Source organism: Bubalus kerabau, chromosome 11 (genome assembly GCF_029407905.1).
Source record: "Bubalus kerabau isolate K-KA32 ecotype Philippines breed swamp buffalo chromosome 11, PCC_UOA_SB_1v2, whole genome shotgun sequence".
NCBI lineage: Eukaryota > Metazoa > Chordata > Mammalia > Artiodactyla > Bovidae > Bubalus > Bubalus kerabau.
This window is the reverse complement of record NC_073634.1, coordinates 103,130,071-103,147,433: the sequence shown is the minus strand read 5'-3', so window position 1 is coordinate 103,147,433 and position 17,363 is coordinate 103,130,071. Positions and strand designations below refer to the sequence as shown.

Sequence of the window (17,363 nt, the reverse complement as noted above, 5' to 3'; positions counted from 1 at the left end):
AAATAAACTTCATGATTTTTTAGAACCTCTGATGATGATAACTTCATGACCTAAACCAATGCCAGAGGTCATGCTTATTTCATTGTTCAATCTTCAATGTATAAAGGAGCTTGATCACAGTCTAGGACATAAAACCAGACCTGAAAAAATAATTGTAAAATACTGATTAATACAATTGCACTTTCCTCATTTGTCTTTTCGGCTTACTTGGCCCCTTGTAGCTGAAAGCTCCTGCCAGGAGCCTTTGGTTCGTTAGAATTCAAGGAGCAATGAGGATTCAAGAGAAGGCTTGGTAAGGGGGAGGGGGAAGGAGATTCTGAAAAGGTACCTGTCAGGTTGTAATCAGTTACTTGGACACATCCGTTTGCAGTTCTCTTGGCAAATTTGGGGTTATGTGTTGAGTGTATATGTAGTATACACTTCTAAATTAAACATTTTCCATTAGGTCCTACATTATCCGACTCTCTTCGTCTTTGGCGATATGAAGCTTTCAAGTAGAAATTTTAGAGTATGTGTCATATGATAGTGAGTGTCTGAACCTCTGGAGGTTCTAGAAACCCTCTCATGGAGTCCACGAGGTCAAAACTATTTTCATAATGATACTAAGACATTGTCTTTTTCCCCTTGTGGGCAATTGCCCTGGCAGTACAAAAGCAGCGGTGGGCAAGAGGACTGGGGGCCCAGCGGGAGTCAGGGTGCCGGCTCCAAAGTGTGGCAGTGGTTATGCTATTCTCATCAGTACCTGTTTTAAAAAAAATTTTTTTTAAAGTTTTATTTTTAAATGTCTTTGATGAAACAGTGAAGATGAATGATTTTATTAAATCTCAATGTTTGAATATACATCATTCATCTTTTTCATAGTGTGGCAAGGTAGGAACCAGAATACTTAAACCAGATATTAAAGTATTAAGTAATTAAACCAGTATATTTAAGTATTAAGAATACTTAATCCAGAATACTTAAGTGATTGTACTTTGAGCTGGACTAGCTGGTTTTATCAGGGGCCTTCCCGGGTAGCTCAGCTGAAAAAGAATCTGCCTGCAATGCAGGAGACGCTGGTTCGATTCTTTGGTCGGGAAATTTCCCTGGAGAAGAAATAGGCTACCCACTCCAGTATTCTTGGACTTCCCTGGTGGCTCAGACAGTAAAGAATCTGCCCTGCAATGAGGGAAACCATGGAAGACCAAATGCAGGAGGGCATGCCAACCCACTCCAGTGCATACTTGCCTGGAGAATCCGCATGGACAGAGGAGCTTGGAGGGCTACAGTCCGTGGGGTTGCAAAGAGTCGGACACGACTTGAGTGACTGAGCACAGCTCAGCTGCTTCAGTCATGTTGCTGCTGCTGCTCTTTAGTTCCTACGTCGTGTCCCACTCTTTGCAACCCCATGGACTGTAGCCCGCCAAGCTCCTCTATCCATGGGATTTCCCACGCAAGAATACCAGAGCAGGTTGCTATTTCCTTTTCCAGGGGCTCTTCCCAACCCAGGAAATGAATCTGAGTCTCCTGCATTGACAGGTGGATGCTTTCCCACTGATCCACCAGGGAAGCCCACTTTTATCATAGGATATCGTTTTTACTTCAAAGAACAATCAACAGATGAACTCTTGGGCATTTGGCAGACATTTTCTCTAAAGTGAATGAATCAAGCCTGTCTCCTCAAGGAAACAACTGACAGTATTTGTAGCCAATGATAAAATCCCAGCTTTTAAGTGGAAATTAAAGTTTTGGAAAATGTGTCCTTGCCACTGTGACCTTGACTGTTACCACATATTTAAAGACTCATCGGATAAGATCAGTAATGATATAGACATGTGTTTCTAAAATAGTTTATATTGAAACGTGTCGACACTTGGAAGATCTGCATAATAAGTGAAATAACATTTTCCAAATGACCAGAGCATAATGCAGTCATGCCCAGGTAAAAGATCCATTCACAGTGCAAGACAGACTAGTGCATTTTATTGTAACTGGTATGAAAAATTCATTGCCATGGTTTCAAGTTTCACATTCCAGCTAACCTTTAAGAAACTACTATTTGTTGAGTTTGGGTATGGTATCCACAATTATCTAGAAAGGACATTGAAATACGCCTCTATTTTCTAACTGTTGCATATCTGGGTTAAGTTGTATTTTTTTATATACTTCCACCAAAATAAGGACCCACAACAGACTGAATGTGAAAGAAGATGAGAATCCAGTTGTCTTCTATTAAACCAGACATTAAAGAGATTTGTAGACATGTAAAACAGTACCATACTTCTAATTTTTGTGGGAGGAGGGGGTGTTTTTTGAAGTAAAGTTCCTAAAAATAATATATATATATATATATGCTAGGTAAATTAATATACAACAAATTTATTGTTGTCTTTTAAAATGAATTGATATTTTTTAAGTCTTTCAACTTTTAATTTCTGATAGAGTAAATATTGATAGCTATAAAGCAGATAAGCAGGAACTTGCCTGGTGGTCCAGTGGGTAAGACTCCTCGCTCCTGATGCAAGGAGTCTGGGTTTGATCCGCGGTCAGGGAACTAGATTTCACGTGCTGCAGCGAAAAGGTCCTGTGTGCTGCTGCTGAGACCCAGCACAGCCTCTGTGTGTGTGTATACAGATAAACACACACACATGTGTATGTAATAAAATAAGATGAGCCAAGGCTCTTTGGGGTCTTTAATGAATTTTAAGAGGGGAAAGGAGTCTTCAAAACGGCTGCGATGTGACATCAAACAGCAAAGGATACATTTTCTCTCTCTCTTTCTCTCCCTGCCGCCCTTTAAATCAAGTATAATTCACAGAAAATGGAAAGGACTCATTTTTGATCATGGTACCATCTGCCAAGTGGTAAAGGCTATTTTGAAAAACACCACGTACAATATTTGTTCACAAAAGAGTCTTTTTAAGATCTGGAGGGTTTGGGGTTTTTTTTTTCCCCATTAAGTTTTCCACATTTTCATCAAGAATGTAAGCGGGTTGATTGGTTTTTCATCTGTTTTGAATTTCTTGTAGCTGCTGTCAGAAAGTCCATGTGGCAGCAACAGCAGAGTCTTGCATCACTGAGGTGCTGCAATACAGCAGAAAAAGAACTATGCTATATTCATGAGCAAGTGCTAGTTGGTTACTGAGTCAGGTTTTTTTTATTATTATTATTATTAAGATCTTCTCTCCCATTTGGACACTTAGTTTAGTAAGTGCTTTATTATAGCTTGCAGAATGGTCTTGAATAGAGATAACTTTATTGAAAACATATTGTTGGTTTGAGGCCAGTCATTTTTAAGGTAGGCTCAATTCAAGTGTAAATTTTTTTTTTAAGTTTTTTGATCTCAAAAGCTATTGCTTTATATTGTGCATATTAGTGCTAAAAAGAATTGCAAAATAATATAGTAAGGAAAAGTAGGAAGTTTGGTTGTTAGCAGGACAAGGGTGAAATCTAAGAGCAGATGATCTTAGTAAGTTTTCGAGGAAACATCTATACCTTTAAAAATAGTAAGGCTGGGGACTTCCCTGATGGTCCAGTGGTTGACTCCATGCTTCCAACGCAGGGGGCGTGGGTTTGATCCCTGGTCAGGGAACTAAGATCCCACATGCCCTGTAGTATGGGTGAAAAAAAAAAAAGTAAGGCTCTGGTGGTAGAAATTATACAGAGAGAGGGGTCTCAAATGGATGGAGGGGTATGAAAAAGAGTTAAATAAATAAATAAATGTAAAACTGTATTAACAACGGTTTACTGATTAGCAGAAAGCTTTAAAGTAGCCTTGCTCTGGGAACTCCCTGGTGGTCCAGTGGTTAAGAATCCAGATTCCAATGCAGGGGACACAGATTTGATCCCTAGTTGGGTATTAAAATCCCACATGCTGTGAGGTAACTAAGTCCACAAGCCCTGCAACTAGAGAAGCCCTGTTGCACCTCGACAAAGACCCAGAGCAGCTAAAATAAAGAATAAAATAAAACAGTTAATTAAAAATAAAAAGAAGCCTTGCTCTGAATAACTAGGAACCATTGCAATCATTACTCGAACTGTTTGTATATTTGTTCTCTCCAGTACTTTAAAGAGATCTACAGTCTTGTTTACACTTTAAATTTGCCTGACCATCCTTATCCTTAGAGGTAACATAAGTAACCTTCTTGAGCAGTGAAGTCTCAGTTTGTGAAATCTATTCTCGGGGACCAGGAATCAATGCAAGTCTTTAATATTGGTCCTTGATTTTTGGTGGCTCAGCTGATAAAGAATCCTCCTGAATGAGAGAGACCTGGGTTTGATCCCTGGGTTGGGAAGATCCCCTGGAGAAGGAAAGGCTACCCACTCCAGTATTCTGGCCTGGAGAATTCCACGGACCGTACGGTCCATGGGGTCTCAAAGAGTCGGACACGACTGAGTGACTTTCACTTTCACTTTCTTTCACTCAATTTTTTTGTGGTAACAGTAAACATTATTAGGTATCGAGATAAACATTTTACAGTGCTAATTTTCAATTAGAAAACATTCTAGTAAAAGAAAATCTGAATTTCCTTTTTTTTTTAATGAATTCTTTTCAGTTGTGCTGGGTCTTCACTGCTCTGCATGGGCTTCATCTAGCTGGGGAGAGTGGGGGCCACTCTGTTTTTGCACACCAGCTTCTCCTTGCGGTGACTTCTCTTGTTGCAGAGCACAGGTCTAGGTGCGTGGGCTTCAGTGGTTGCAGCTCACGGGCTCTAGGACACAGGCTCAGTGGTTGTGGAGTTGGCTTAGTTGCCCTGCTGGCATATGGCATCTTCCCAGACCAGGGCTCGAACCCATGTCCCCTGTATTGGCAGGTGGATTCTTATTCACTGTACCCCACCAGGGACGTCCAAGAAAACCTGAATTTCTTACGTTGAGGTTTCTCCAACTGTTCTGTGGGGCCGAGTTCTGCTTCATGGAGAAGACAGGCAGAGGGGCGGCAGTTTGGGGTGAAGTGATATGTTGAGTTAGGGTTCCATGAAGCAGAACCAAGCAGCCACCCTAGGATTCTCCCTTGCACATCCCTTCCAACTCTCCGTCTAATCTGTCATGAAGGCTAGGTGAGTTTGAGCTCAGTGGTGCAAGCCCATGGACTGTAGCCCACCAGGCTCCTCGGTCCATGGAATTCTCTAGGCAAGAATACTGGAGTGGGTTGCGATTCCCTTCTCCAGGGGACCTTCCCAACCCAGGGATTGAACCCAGGTCTTCTGCATTGCAGGCAGATTCTTTACCATGTGAACCACCAGGGAAGCCCTTCTAATTGAAGTACAGTTGATTTAGTGTTGTGCCAATCTCTGCGGTATAGCAAAGTGTCTGAGTTATACACATATGTATATTCTTTTCTTATAATCTTTTCAATGCATTTTTAAACATTCTTTTCCATTATGATTTATCCCAGCATTCTGAATATAGTTCCTTGGGCTGTACATTAGGTCCTCGTTCATGCATTCTAAATGTAATCGTTTGCATGCTTGCTGATTCTTTGTTCATGACCTGTAGACTCCTTCCCTCTGCTCCTGGTTTTTTGCCTTTGGATTACTGAACAGTCCCCTGACTTCCAGCTCCTGGTGATGCTAAATGTATCTGTCAGTGCCTCTCCATTTGTAAGCCGTTCAGTGGCTCACTGGTGCCCACCAGAGAGTCTGAGCACCTTAACTTGGCATTCAAGGCCCTGGGTGATTCAGCCAGGCCCCTCTGGTTCCATCAGCCGCTGCCACTCGTTCCCTTGCATCCTACCCCCACCCTGGGCTCTAGCGAGACCAGTCCACCTGATTCCTCTCCCTGCCTTTGCATTAGCTGTGGCTGGAGTACCTACCTGTTCTCACTCTTCCAGACTGCCGTTCTCAAGGCACTTGGCACACTGGGGCTATATTTTTATTCTTGGTTCCCCAGCCCCAGTCACCATTCCTGCCCCACACGGTAAGCTTGATGCATGGGTGAATGTTGAATAGAGTCCATGTGAGTCATTTTATTTGTTTGAACTCTTATTTTGTAACTCTTCTCTCTCCCATTTCTTTGCCCCAAATTTCAGCGAGCTTATGTTGAAAGTTAACTCGCAAATGACCCTTAAGGGGCAAGAGTGTGCCTGAGTTAACTCGAGAGTGTGTTTCATGTCTCAGTTTTTGGTATCTGCAGAAGACACTCTGCTTTGCGCCAATACATTAAATATATCCAAACACCACGTTTCTAAACAGGAATAGGGAACGTGAACGGATGGGTCAGAGTTCAATATCTCAGGCAGTTTTCAAACCAAATTTGGTAATGTTGATTTAAAATTGCTCAACGAAAAAGCACCCAAGTACAATCATGGAAAATGTTAGAACTGCTTTCTACGTACTGATATATTGTTGAGAGAACTGTGCACTGAAGTTATGTTAATCACAGAGAAAGATTACAAGCTCTGCCTTTGTTTTTTTTTATTAACAGGATCAATTTGACAACTTAGAAAAACACACACAGGGGGGAATTGATATTCTTGAGAAATACATCAAATTTGTAAAGGAGAGGACAGAGATTGAACTCAGCTATGCAAAGCAACTCAGGTAAGTTGATATTGAGAAAGGTTGTTTGTTAACTGTAGAATGAATGTAAGGGTCATTTATATCCTCATTTTATACCGTAAATGTGTAAGCCTTTAAATATTGATTTTCCCCTTTCAGGAAAGCTTATATTTCAGTAAAAGCAATTTTTTTTCATATAGAAAATTATTTTTCAGAGCACAGTAAACAGAAAAACCAAATTATTGCTTTTATACTCTTGCTTAAAAGGTTAGCAGCTGAATTTTGGAGCAGCTTTTTTTTTTTTCCCCCAGAAAACTTTATTTGAAGCATAAAAACAGAGAAGTACACATATAATAAGTGTATGACTCCAGAAATTTTCAAAGTGAATACAATTATGTGATCGGCACCCAAGTCAAGAAACAGAAAATTACCAGCCTCAGTCCCCACTCCCCCAGTCCCTTCTGGTTCATGCCCCTCCCCTGCCCCCGTGGTTGACCACTCTGCTGATCTCTGACCGCATGGATTGGTCTGGCCTGTTTTTGAAGCTTTGGTGAATGTTATCATTTATTATGCACTGTTTGTATGTGGTCTCCTTTGTTCCTCATTACGTCTATGAGATTCATTCATGTTACATGTTGTGGTGCTTTTTATTTTGGTTGATGAGTGTGCCAAAGCTTGTCCAGTCTGCTGTCACTAGGCTATTGCTTGTTTCCAACTGGGGGCTGTAAAGTACATGTCCAGGAGTGGAATTCCTGGGTCTTAGGCTTTGTGTATGTTTAGATTTAGCAGATGGAGTCAGTTTTCCAGAGAGCTCGTCTGATTCATGTTCCCTCCAGCAGCAGCTGAGAGGTCCTCAGGCAGCCCTTCTTACAACTCCAAGGACAAAATTATCCAAGAAGTTTGTATTCTTACATAAAATATTTAAAAGTTGCTGGCAGAACTAAGCTTGAAGTGGCAAGATCTTTAATGATTTCTTGTTTGGTTGGTTTGTGCAGATTGTGAGTATCTAGATGACTTTCGATTTAGAAACATTTCATTTTAATCCAAAGACCATCTGGACAAGGTGAATGTCATGTATCTTTGAAAGAATCATCTTAGCTCTTGTTGTCATTTAATAAGCATCTAAGTGGTATGTATGGTGCACTTCATGGATGATAAGTTTTGTTTCCATTGAGCAAATAAAATACAATATATATTGCTCAATGAAATAATTTTTATAAAGAATTTTTTGTAAATTTACTATTTATTTGCTTAATAGTACAGCTGGGAAAGACTGCAGACAACAGGAGACAGGGGCGGCAGAAGATGAGATGGTTAGATAGCATCACCAGCTCAATGGACATGAATTTGAGCAAACTGTGGGAGGTAGTGGAGGACAGAGGAGCCTGGTGTGTTGCAGTCCATGGGGTCACGGAGTTGGACATGACATAGCGACTGAGCAGCAGCAACAACAAATTTCTTTAGTAATAAATATATTATTTAATAATAATTTGATAATTTATTTACTATGAATTAAATTGTCTTTAATTTTGCTGAATAAAATTTAAGTAAAATTAAATTTACTCAATAAGAATTTCATAAATAAACTTATTTTTATAAATGAATTCTATTGCAGATGATCTTCTGATGCTTTATATGTGCATCAGCCTCATTAGCAGTTGAAAGCTTCATAACTGACAGTGTGAGTGGCCAGCAAGCTGCTCCGTGTTGATTATTTAAACATTGCACCGTCATAAAATGTTGTCTTTCCTGTGGAGATGGGTTGCACAACAGCTTTAGCCAAAGTGTGCTGCGCTGTGCTTGGTCTCCCCTAAAGGATTTCCCTGCCTCCGTTGACTTTCTCTCTTGGTGACGTCTCCTCTTTCCTGGAGCCTCCGCCACTGCCTTGATTTGCTTGGGAGGTTTGTTATCCAATGTCGCAAAGTCTGTCCTCGGCAAGCTTCTCCGTCGGTTCTGTGTCAGGACAGAAAGGCGCTGCTTTTGCTGCCCTCTGGGCAGCACCTGTCTCCCGGCCCTTTCTCATCACTCTGTGAGCGAGGATTTAGGTAACAAAACTGGAGGCTATAGGAAAAGACTCCCAATTCCAGCAGTAGGTTTGGGGTAACATTTAATAGCTCTCCATTGACCATTTCCCCCTGTTTCGGATCTAGAATAGCAGTGTTACTGCTGTGGCCTTTCTCTCTTGGGAAGTCCTTTTCCTGAGATGTAAATGTTAACATTTGTTTCACTCCATCCCCGCAAAGTATCTAAATTTGTGCTTATGGGTGTGTCCGACTCTTTTCGACCCTATGGACTGTAGCCCACCAGGCTCTGTCCATGGGGAATCTCCAGGCAAGAATACTGGAGTGGGTTGCCATGCCCTCCTCCAGGGGATCTTCCCAACCCAGGGATCGAACCCCAGGTCTCCTACACTGTAGATGGATTCTTTACCCTCTGAGCCACCAGGAAAGTCCTATGCTTATGGGAGAAGTTGACAAAAACAGATAATGAGTAATTGAACCTTGCCTTCAAGACAATTACTAATCCTCTGAAAGTGTCTTCTAATCTTTAAGACTGAGATCTGGGCAGGGCCCTTGGTGCTGAGGAGTAATCAGACTGTCTTTTATTGATCTGCTTTTCCATTTGCCTGAGTTCTTCATGGCTTCTCTTGCCACACACCCCAACATCTCCTTCCTACTATCTTCACTGCTTGCTTCCCGCTTCCCTGAGATGATCGAAGCAGTCCAAGGAAAACATCCTTAGAGTTTCACACTCTGTAACCCACCTGTCCGAATCTGTTCCCATACCTGATGTTCCTGTCTGAATCCCAGCCCACCTCTTACACCCTGGCCCTTCCCAGAACTCTATTCCACTAGTTTTTCCTCCATCTCCGTGTAATCAGTGCTTCACTTTCTATTAGATGATCCCCATCTGCACAAAAACGCACCGTCTCCCATCGTTGAAAATCCACAAAGAAAACAAAACTTTTGAGCTCACCCCTCCTCTCCTTATTAAGCTCACCTGCGTGAACTGCTCCTAGGGGTGCCCGTGACCTTCATCCTGCCCCAGCCAGTTGCCTGTCCTCAGTCCTCACCATCCTTGACCCCTCAGCAGCTTTGATGGGGTGGATGCTGCCTCCTCACTCCTCGAAACACTTCTCTCACTTGGCATCTGAAACCCCCATCTCTAGGCTTCCTTCCTATCTCACTGAAAGCTCTTTGGAAGGCTCTGCTCAGACTCCCTAGAGGTTCCTCGTCTCCTCCCGCCCCTTCACCCCAATCTGCCCCAGTGCCCAACTCCCAGTCATCTTTTCTTCTCAGTCTATGCTCTCCTGGTGATCTTGTCTGTCTCCTGGCTTTCAGGATAGTCTCTATGGCAACAGACATGTGTCTCCAAGCTAGACCTCTGTCCTGAACTCCAGAAGCAGGTTGCTCAGAATCTCTGTTTGGATGCCTAGAAAACATCTCACATGTAATGTATCTGAAAAGGCATCTCTCCGCTCAAAATCTGCATTTCTGCAGCCTAGTTCTCCCTCTCCCCACTGCCCCCCCCACTCAAGTTTCCCTCAGAGTAAATCCTAAATCCTTACGGTGATGTCCTACAAAGCTGACACAAACGGTCTCCCTCCCTCTCTGACATCGTCTCTCCCTTCGTATCTCTGCTCTAACCATCCCCGCCTCCTTGTTCAATCTTGTACGTGCCAGGCCTGCTCTTGCCGCAGGGATGCTGCGTGGCCGTTCATATGGATCACATAGAGGTTTATCTCCCGGGATCCATGTGGCCAACTGCCTCACCTCCTTCAAGCCTTTGCTCTAATGTCGCCTGCACAGTGAGGGCCTCCCTGCCTCCTTGCTGCACTTTCTGGTTTTTCCAAAGTGCTGATAACTTTCTAATATTGTATAATTTTCTTATATACTGTTCATCATTGCCTTCCACTTCTGCTAAAATATAAACCTCTCAAGGGCAGGGCTCCTTGAGTTGTGTTGACTGATGAATCCCCATAGTACGGAACAGTGCCTGGCACATACTAGGGACTTAGTAAATAGTTGAGGAAAGAGTGAATCAACGGGAACAGGTCTGCAATATTTGGTCAACACTGTTTCAAGGAGAATTGCGTGTTGTCACAGGCCTATAAGAGCTGATGAGGCTTTAGCAACAAACAGAACAACTAACAATATGTCAGCAGGGATAGGGGAGGGGATTCTAGTGAAAGAGACACCGGAAGTGCCAGAGCCTGAGGGATTCATCTTCTCACTATGGAAAACAGACCGCATGCAAATGAACAAGGCCGTAAATCTCTTAAAGATAGCATTTTATCACCTTGAATAAGTAAAACCAGTAATGCATTAAAGCTTGATGTGGGGCAAGGGTTACTTAGTCACACCGGCCAGGGAAAATCCATAGCTTGAGGACTGACAGACAGCAAGCAAAGGTCTGAGAGTGGTTCTTCCAGGCCAAGGAGTCAGCAAGTGCAGAGCTCCTAAAGTGGCGACAAGTTCGAGGAATGAAAAGTTCCAGCCAGTATGACTGGAGCATATTCAACAAAGACTTGCTTGAAATATCAGTATGATGTTGAAAAACATCACTTTTTTGGGGAGATATCTGTCGTTAAATCTTTTCTGCATTAGAAGAAAAAATACGCTAACTTATTTTAGATGTAGAAGATGATAATTAAGGCTTTGGTTTCTGTAGGTCAGTGGTTAACAAACTATTGGCCACCTCTGTGGCCCAATCCATCACTGCCTGGTTTTATAAATAAAGTTTTATTGGAACACAGGCACATCCATTCATTTATGTATTGTCTGTGGCTGCTTTTGCAAAAAAAAAAAAAAGGCAGTGGAAGAGTACAACAGAGACCACATGACCATGACCTGCTTGCAAGTCTGAAATATTTAGTGTCTGGTCCTTGCTAAGCTTGCTTATGTATGTGTTCAGATCAGATCAGTCGCTCAGTCGTGTCCGACTCTTTGCGACCCCATGAATCGCAGCACGCCAGGCCTCCCTGTCCATCACCAACTCCCGGAGTTCACCTAGACTCACGTCCATCGAGTCAGTGATGCCATCCAGCCATCTTATCCTCTGGTCCCCTTCTCAAATATAAATATAAATGTATATATATATGCTTATAGAAGTTTGCTGACACCTACTATAGTTACAGTCCATTCAAGGCATGTGTGCATGAGTGCTCTGTCGCTTCAGATATGCCTGACTCTTTGCAAGCCTATGTACTATAGCCCACCAGGCTCCTTTGTCCATGGGATTCTCCAGGCAAGAATACTGGAGTGGGTTGCCATGCCCTCCTCCAGGGGATCTTCCTGACCCAGGGATCGAACCCATGTTTCCTGTATTGTAAGCAGATTTTTTTCACTGCTGAGCCACCGGGGAATCCCTTCCATTCAAGGCAGGGTTAAATTCTTCATATAATCTTAAAATATGTTATATGACCTATATAAGAGAACCAAATATTGATTGCCCCTTAGCACTGTTTCTTAAAAAAAAAAAACAAAAACACTGACTTATTTGTTATGACCAGGTAATGAACTCATATGATTGAAACTTTTAATCCTTGCTTCCCTGAAGTTCAGGGTGGCCTTGCCTTTCTGCATCCTGCAGATTATTCTAGGAGTTCATGTTTATCTTTTATAGCTATACAGTGTTGTACTGGATTGGTGGATACGTTGATTGTTTCCAGCTGTTTACAACTCTGAACAAAGTTGCGATGGATAACTTTGAATGGAACACTTGGGCAAACATGTCTAGAGAATAAGTTACTAAAAGTAGCACTTTGGTTCTGGTAAAATTTGCTAAGTGGCCCTTCTTGGAAACTGTAACATTATCACCATCCAAGAGTGCATGGCACTGCTTCCCGCCTTGACCCTCAGTACTTCTTGTTACCTGTCTTTTTCAAATCTTTGCTAATTTGATAAGTAAAAATTGCTAGATCTGACCAGTAATTTATGTTTTTCTTAGTAAGAATGAGGTTGAATATGTTTTTATGCATTGGAGTCATTTGTACTTTCTTCTTGAGCCATTCTTATCCTGGTCAATTTGTTTTTGTTTTTTTTTATTGGAGCCCATTGTAAATAAAAGGAAACTGTCAAAGTCATTTTATAAAATATACTGCACATTGTATATACAAGGTATTGAATGTAAATTTACTTGAACAGTTAGCAAGATATTAAAGTGAAACTTGAAGGATTTACTGAGCTTGAAATATTAAATTCTTATAAGATTTAGCAAAAAAAAAAAAAAGGTTGTCATTGCTGTTTGGTGGGGTTTTTATGTGTGTTTTTGTTGTTGTTTGTTTTGTTTTTAGCTCATGTTGTAATTTCAAACAGTCTCAGTTGACTCACTGCTAGGAAAGATAAAGAAGAGAGTATTTACCTCTTTTACTTCCTCTCCTAGTTGAGTTATATAACTTGGTTTATAAAATGAGTCTCACAGTTAGTTTGTCTTAATTACAGATATATGTTCATCAGCATTCCTTCTACCACAGCCTCTGCACTTGTTTGTTGGCATCAAGGAAAATAGGGATATTTTACCCCTGATGGGAACTTTTGGCATGCTCCTCGAGTTCCTTCTTGTTTGAGAATACCACTCTACAGTCATCCCCCAGTGTCTGCAAACATCGGTTCCAGGAACCACCTCCTCAGATACAGAGATTTGAAGATGCTCAAGTTGCTTTATATAACAAGGCATAGTATTTGTGTATAACCCTCACACATCCTTCCAAATATTTTAATCATCTCTAGATTCCTTATAATACCTCATACAATGTAACTACTGTGTCAACTGTTAACAGCATGAAGCAAATTCAAATTTTGCTTTGGGGAACTTGCTGGAATTCCCCCCTCCGCTCCAATATTTTTCATCTGCAGTTCATTGACTCCATGGATGTGGACCCCAAAGATATGGAGGATAGACTGCACCTAACAACAATTTGACTTAAATTATTCTGTGGTCATTCTTTCTCTCCAAACCTTGTTGTTGCTACATTGTCTTCTGGTGTAAAAGTCTAGGGGCAGCCCAATATTTATTCTAACCTTTTTGTGCCACTTAGCAGTTTGGTAACTTTTCCAAGCAATGCTTTGTGGTTGATCCCTCTTTATCAATTTTCCTTACAGCACTTTTCAATTGCAAAGTCAGTTGTTTATTTCATGCCCTCATATATTTTCTTCCAGATTGGGTTTTTCTCTGTCATTTTCTTCCTCCCTTGTCTTCTGTATTACATTGCATCTTTTCACCTTGCTTGTATTTAATGCAGGCAGTTTGGTGAAGTGCTTAAAAGGAACAGACTCTAAAGCAGCGGGCCCCAACCTTTCTGGCACACCGGTTTCACGGAAGGCAGTTTTTCCACGGACTGGGGTGCGGGAGGGACGGCCTCGGGTGTTCAAGTGTGTTGTATCTGTTGTTCACTGTGTTTCTAGTATCATTACGTCAGCTCCACCTTGGATCATCAGGCATCAGATCCCGGAGGTGGGGGACCCCGCTCTAGAGTCTTAGTGTCCGGAATGTTCTTCCACTTAACAGTAATGATGATTGGGGGCAAATTACTCTATGTGCTTTGTCTTTTTTCACCTGTAATATGTGAGTAATAAGGATGATGATCTTTCCTGCCTTACGAGGTTGTTGAGGGGTCTTAATGAGATACAGCATGGAAGTATCTTAGGTTGATGTCGAAGCATGTTTTTGGTATTAACAAGAGTCACCAGTGCTCCTGTTTGATCTGATAGAATGTGAACGATCGTTGCTGTGCTTCTGGCGCCATTAGTCTTGCCTTGTCTCCATTACAGGGTAAGGGTAGGGGAAAGTGTTACCAGATCAGGTTCGTTGGCCAACACACGGTAAGCCAAACACTGAGACACCGAGGTTTGCAGCAGAGAAAGGGTTCATTCACAAGGCTGCCAAGGGAGGAGGCAGGAGAACAAGTCCCAGATCAGCCTGCTGGAAGGCGAGGGGCTTGGGATATTTATTAAAGAAGCAGGGTGGTGGTTGGCCTTAGGTGTGGAGAACGATGAGTGCAGGCAGGATGAGGTCGTCTGTTTTCTGTGCAGGAGTACCTGAGTTGCCTGCTTCTTTGTGGGATGCGTGTTCCAAAATGGAGGTGCTTAGCATGATCTGAGGGTGGAGTTTCTGACCCTCTGCCATCAAAAGGCCATTCACTGGACACCTGTGCAGCTCCAGTTTTAGGTGGGGCTTCCCTGATGGCTCAGATGGTAAAGAATCTACCTGCAGTGCAGGAGACCTGGGTTCGATCCCTGGGTCAGGAAGATCCCCTGGAGAAGAGTATGGCTACCCACTCCAGCATTCTTGCCTGGAGAATTCCATGGTCAGAGGAGCTTGGTGGATTACAGTCCATGGGGTCTCAAAGAGTCATACATGACTGAGCAACTAAGACACAAAACCAGTGTTAGTTGGCTTGAACTTGAGCTCAACACAGCTGACTCCAGGTTCCCAGGCAAACATCTTACTGTTTCGGCTGTGTAATGCTTGGAAGACAAGCAAGGCTTTTGTAGCAAGAAAGCAAGCTTGAATGGTGAAGGCAGGTTACAAGCAGAGGGGTTTTGAACAAACTGGAAGGCAAGCTCAAGAATTCATGTTAATCACCAGTTTCGGTAACCCCATGGGGCGCCTGACTTTGTACCTCTTGTCTTTGAGACTCTGAGTTTCATTGTCTCTTCTGAAACTTTGTTAGTGTTTCTGTTTTGACATTCACTCCATTAGGTCACAAGCATTCACTCCTATTCCTTGGGGGTCCTTAGGTTTGAGGTGATCTCCCCCAGGCATTCGGCTTGCGGCCCTGAGAAGTGGAAACCCAGGGGGCGAGCCCCGGCCCCTGCCAAGTCCTGGAATCTGGATGCTCAGTCTGCCTGTCTCCCTCTCAGAGCTTTTCTGTCTCTGTTCCCTGAGTGCTGGCTCACCCCTCATTTAACTTCTCTCTGACCCGATTTTCAGTCAGTCCATGTTCCTTGGACTTATTTCCCTTCCAATGACTGTGAGGGAGGGGTCAAGCATCTGTTGTACACTGTTCTAGAACCTTCCATCTCTCACATGGGTCACCGCTTCTCAAAGTGTGTAGACTGAGGTTTATTTTCTGCTCTGGAAAATTTCCTGGCTTTTATTTTACCTCTTGTTGGAAAAAAAGCACAATTCTCTGATGAGATTTTATTTTGCCATCTTTATCTGGAAATCTGTGGTGAGCTTTTAAAAGTATGAAAGAAAAAAAAAATTTCCTGGGTCCAACCCTAGACCTTCCGTTTCAGAGGATCTGAAATGGAGCCTAAGCATCTCCTTTTAAAAGCCTCCTGGCAGCTCTTAGGAACAACCAAATTTAAGTCTAGTATTTTTATTAAAAGATGTGTATTTTCCTCCTACCTTTTAATTAGCCTATCTGAAGAGCAAATATATAAAACACTTGTTTCTCAGAAAGATCTCATAAATTTAAAGTTGCTTTTGGTGGTTTATTTGCTTGCTTATTTTTATAATAACTTCATACACATAGGGCAAGAAAGCCCATCACGAGAGAATGGAAAGGCTCTTTTTTTTTTTTTTTTTTTTTTTCTTTTTTGTAGTGGCCCCTGACAGAAGTATCTTTGGATCTGAAGTTCTCTTCTAGACCTCTTAAGGTTTTAGTTTTCTGTTAGCATTTATAGAGTGAATTATTCATTGATGCTTTTAAGAAGCATTTGAATGCTATATATGTGTAACACTGTCAAAGTGATACTCATGCACAGAAGTGGACCATCTTTACTGCAGATCACCCACAACAGGTCTTTAATCCTGTTTGGGGTTTGACTGGGAAAACGGAACTATAAAAAGTGCTGGTTTCTCCTGGATCTCTTCAAGCTCTGCTTCCTTCAATTAGGTATAAAATTTGAACTACTTTTATGGCTACTAAGGACTGGAAGCTAAAAAGAAAGTGTGGGTTTAAATAAACCTCTAAAAAAACAGTTTTGAATGGATTTTTATATAAGGTGTGAATTTAGAAGGGGCATTTTTCCATTTATAGTTTATGGTTAGCAGAAGAAATGGTCATTATTTCAAACCATGCACTAAAAATGTCTCATAAAACTTCTAGGCTTTTCAATACTGAAGATCACATATATGCTACTTTAAATATATTTGCAAAAGAATCTATTGATTAGTCATCTGCTTTCCATGGCTCCCCTTTTAATATTCCTGGTACATGTAAGTTGGAGCCACTGTTTTTGTTAAATCTATCTTTTTTTTGGCTGCACTGGGTCTTCACCGTGGTGTAGGCGCTTCGTTGCTCCAAGGCACGTGGGATATCAGTTCCTCAACCAGGGATCGAACCCACATCTCCTGTGTTGGAAGGCAGATTCTTAATCACGGGACCACCAGGGAAGTCCCCAAATCTTTAAAGATGAAATGTGGTAGACCAACTCAAAGAATTCCACTGTGTTCTCGATATGCAAGATTTATCTTTTCTGCATCATTGTTTTTCTCTGAAGTACTTGCTTTAGATATTTCATATTTAGGAAATATTGCTTCTTCACAGTCTTTTGAATCTAAATCTACCAGATAATCTTTGCTGTGAGAGTATCAGGAGAGAAAACACGACGTAGTTGAAGCACAGCTCATGTGATAGCAACCTCCAAGTCAGTACGTTTTTCTTTTATCAGTTTGTCTACTTAAAAATTTTAAATTGTTATGTACCCCTGCCTTTTTTAAGTAATTGCAGCAATCACTATTCTATTGGGTGATGTATATTCCCTTGGAATTTCGAAACTTTAAGGGACAAGAGAGGTCATTTCATGCCCCTGCCTCAGGGTTAGAGATGAGGAACTGGAAGCACAGACTTGCCCATTGATTTGTTCGAGGTCACACCATCCAGACACTTGGTCTCTGGATTCCCAGAGCAATGTCCTTTTTACTGAAGTCCTC

At 41.9% G+C, this 17,363-nt stretch overlaps 1 protein-coding gene across 10 annotated transcripts in view; it reads left to right on the top strand.

The window, feature by feature from the left end:
• FNBP1 (formin binding protein 1) overlaps positions 1–17,363 on the top strand; it is a 132,309-nt gene that overhangs the window by 37,261 nt on the left and 77,685 nt on the right. For 9 of the 10 annotated variants that reach the window (XM_055541389.1, XM_055541396.1, XM_055541395.1 and 6 more), the window contains exon 2: positions 6,406–6,521. In XM_055541389.1, the coding sequence (XP_055397364.1) occupies positions 6,406–6,521 (116 nt within the window). Of the gene's footprint in view, positions 1–6,405; positions 6,522–17,363 lie in introns of those variants that run through there. The other variant, XM_055541393.1, reaches the window with a different exon arrangement.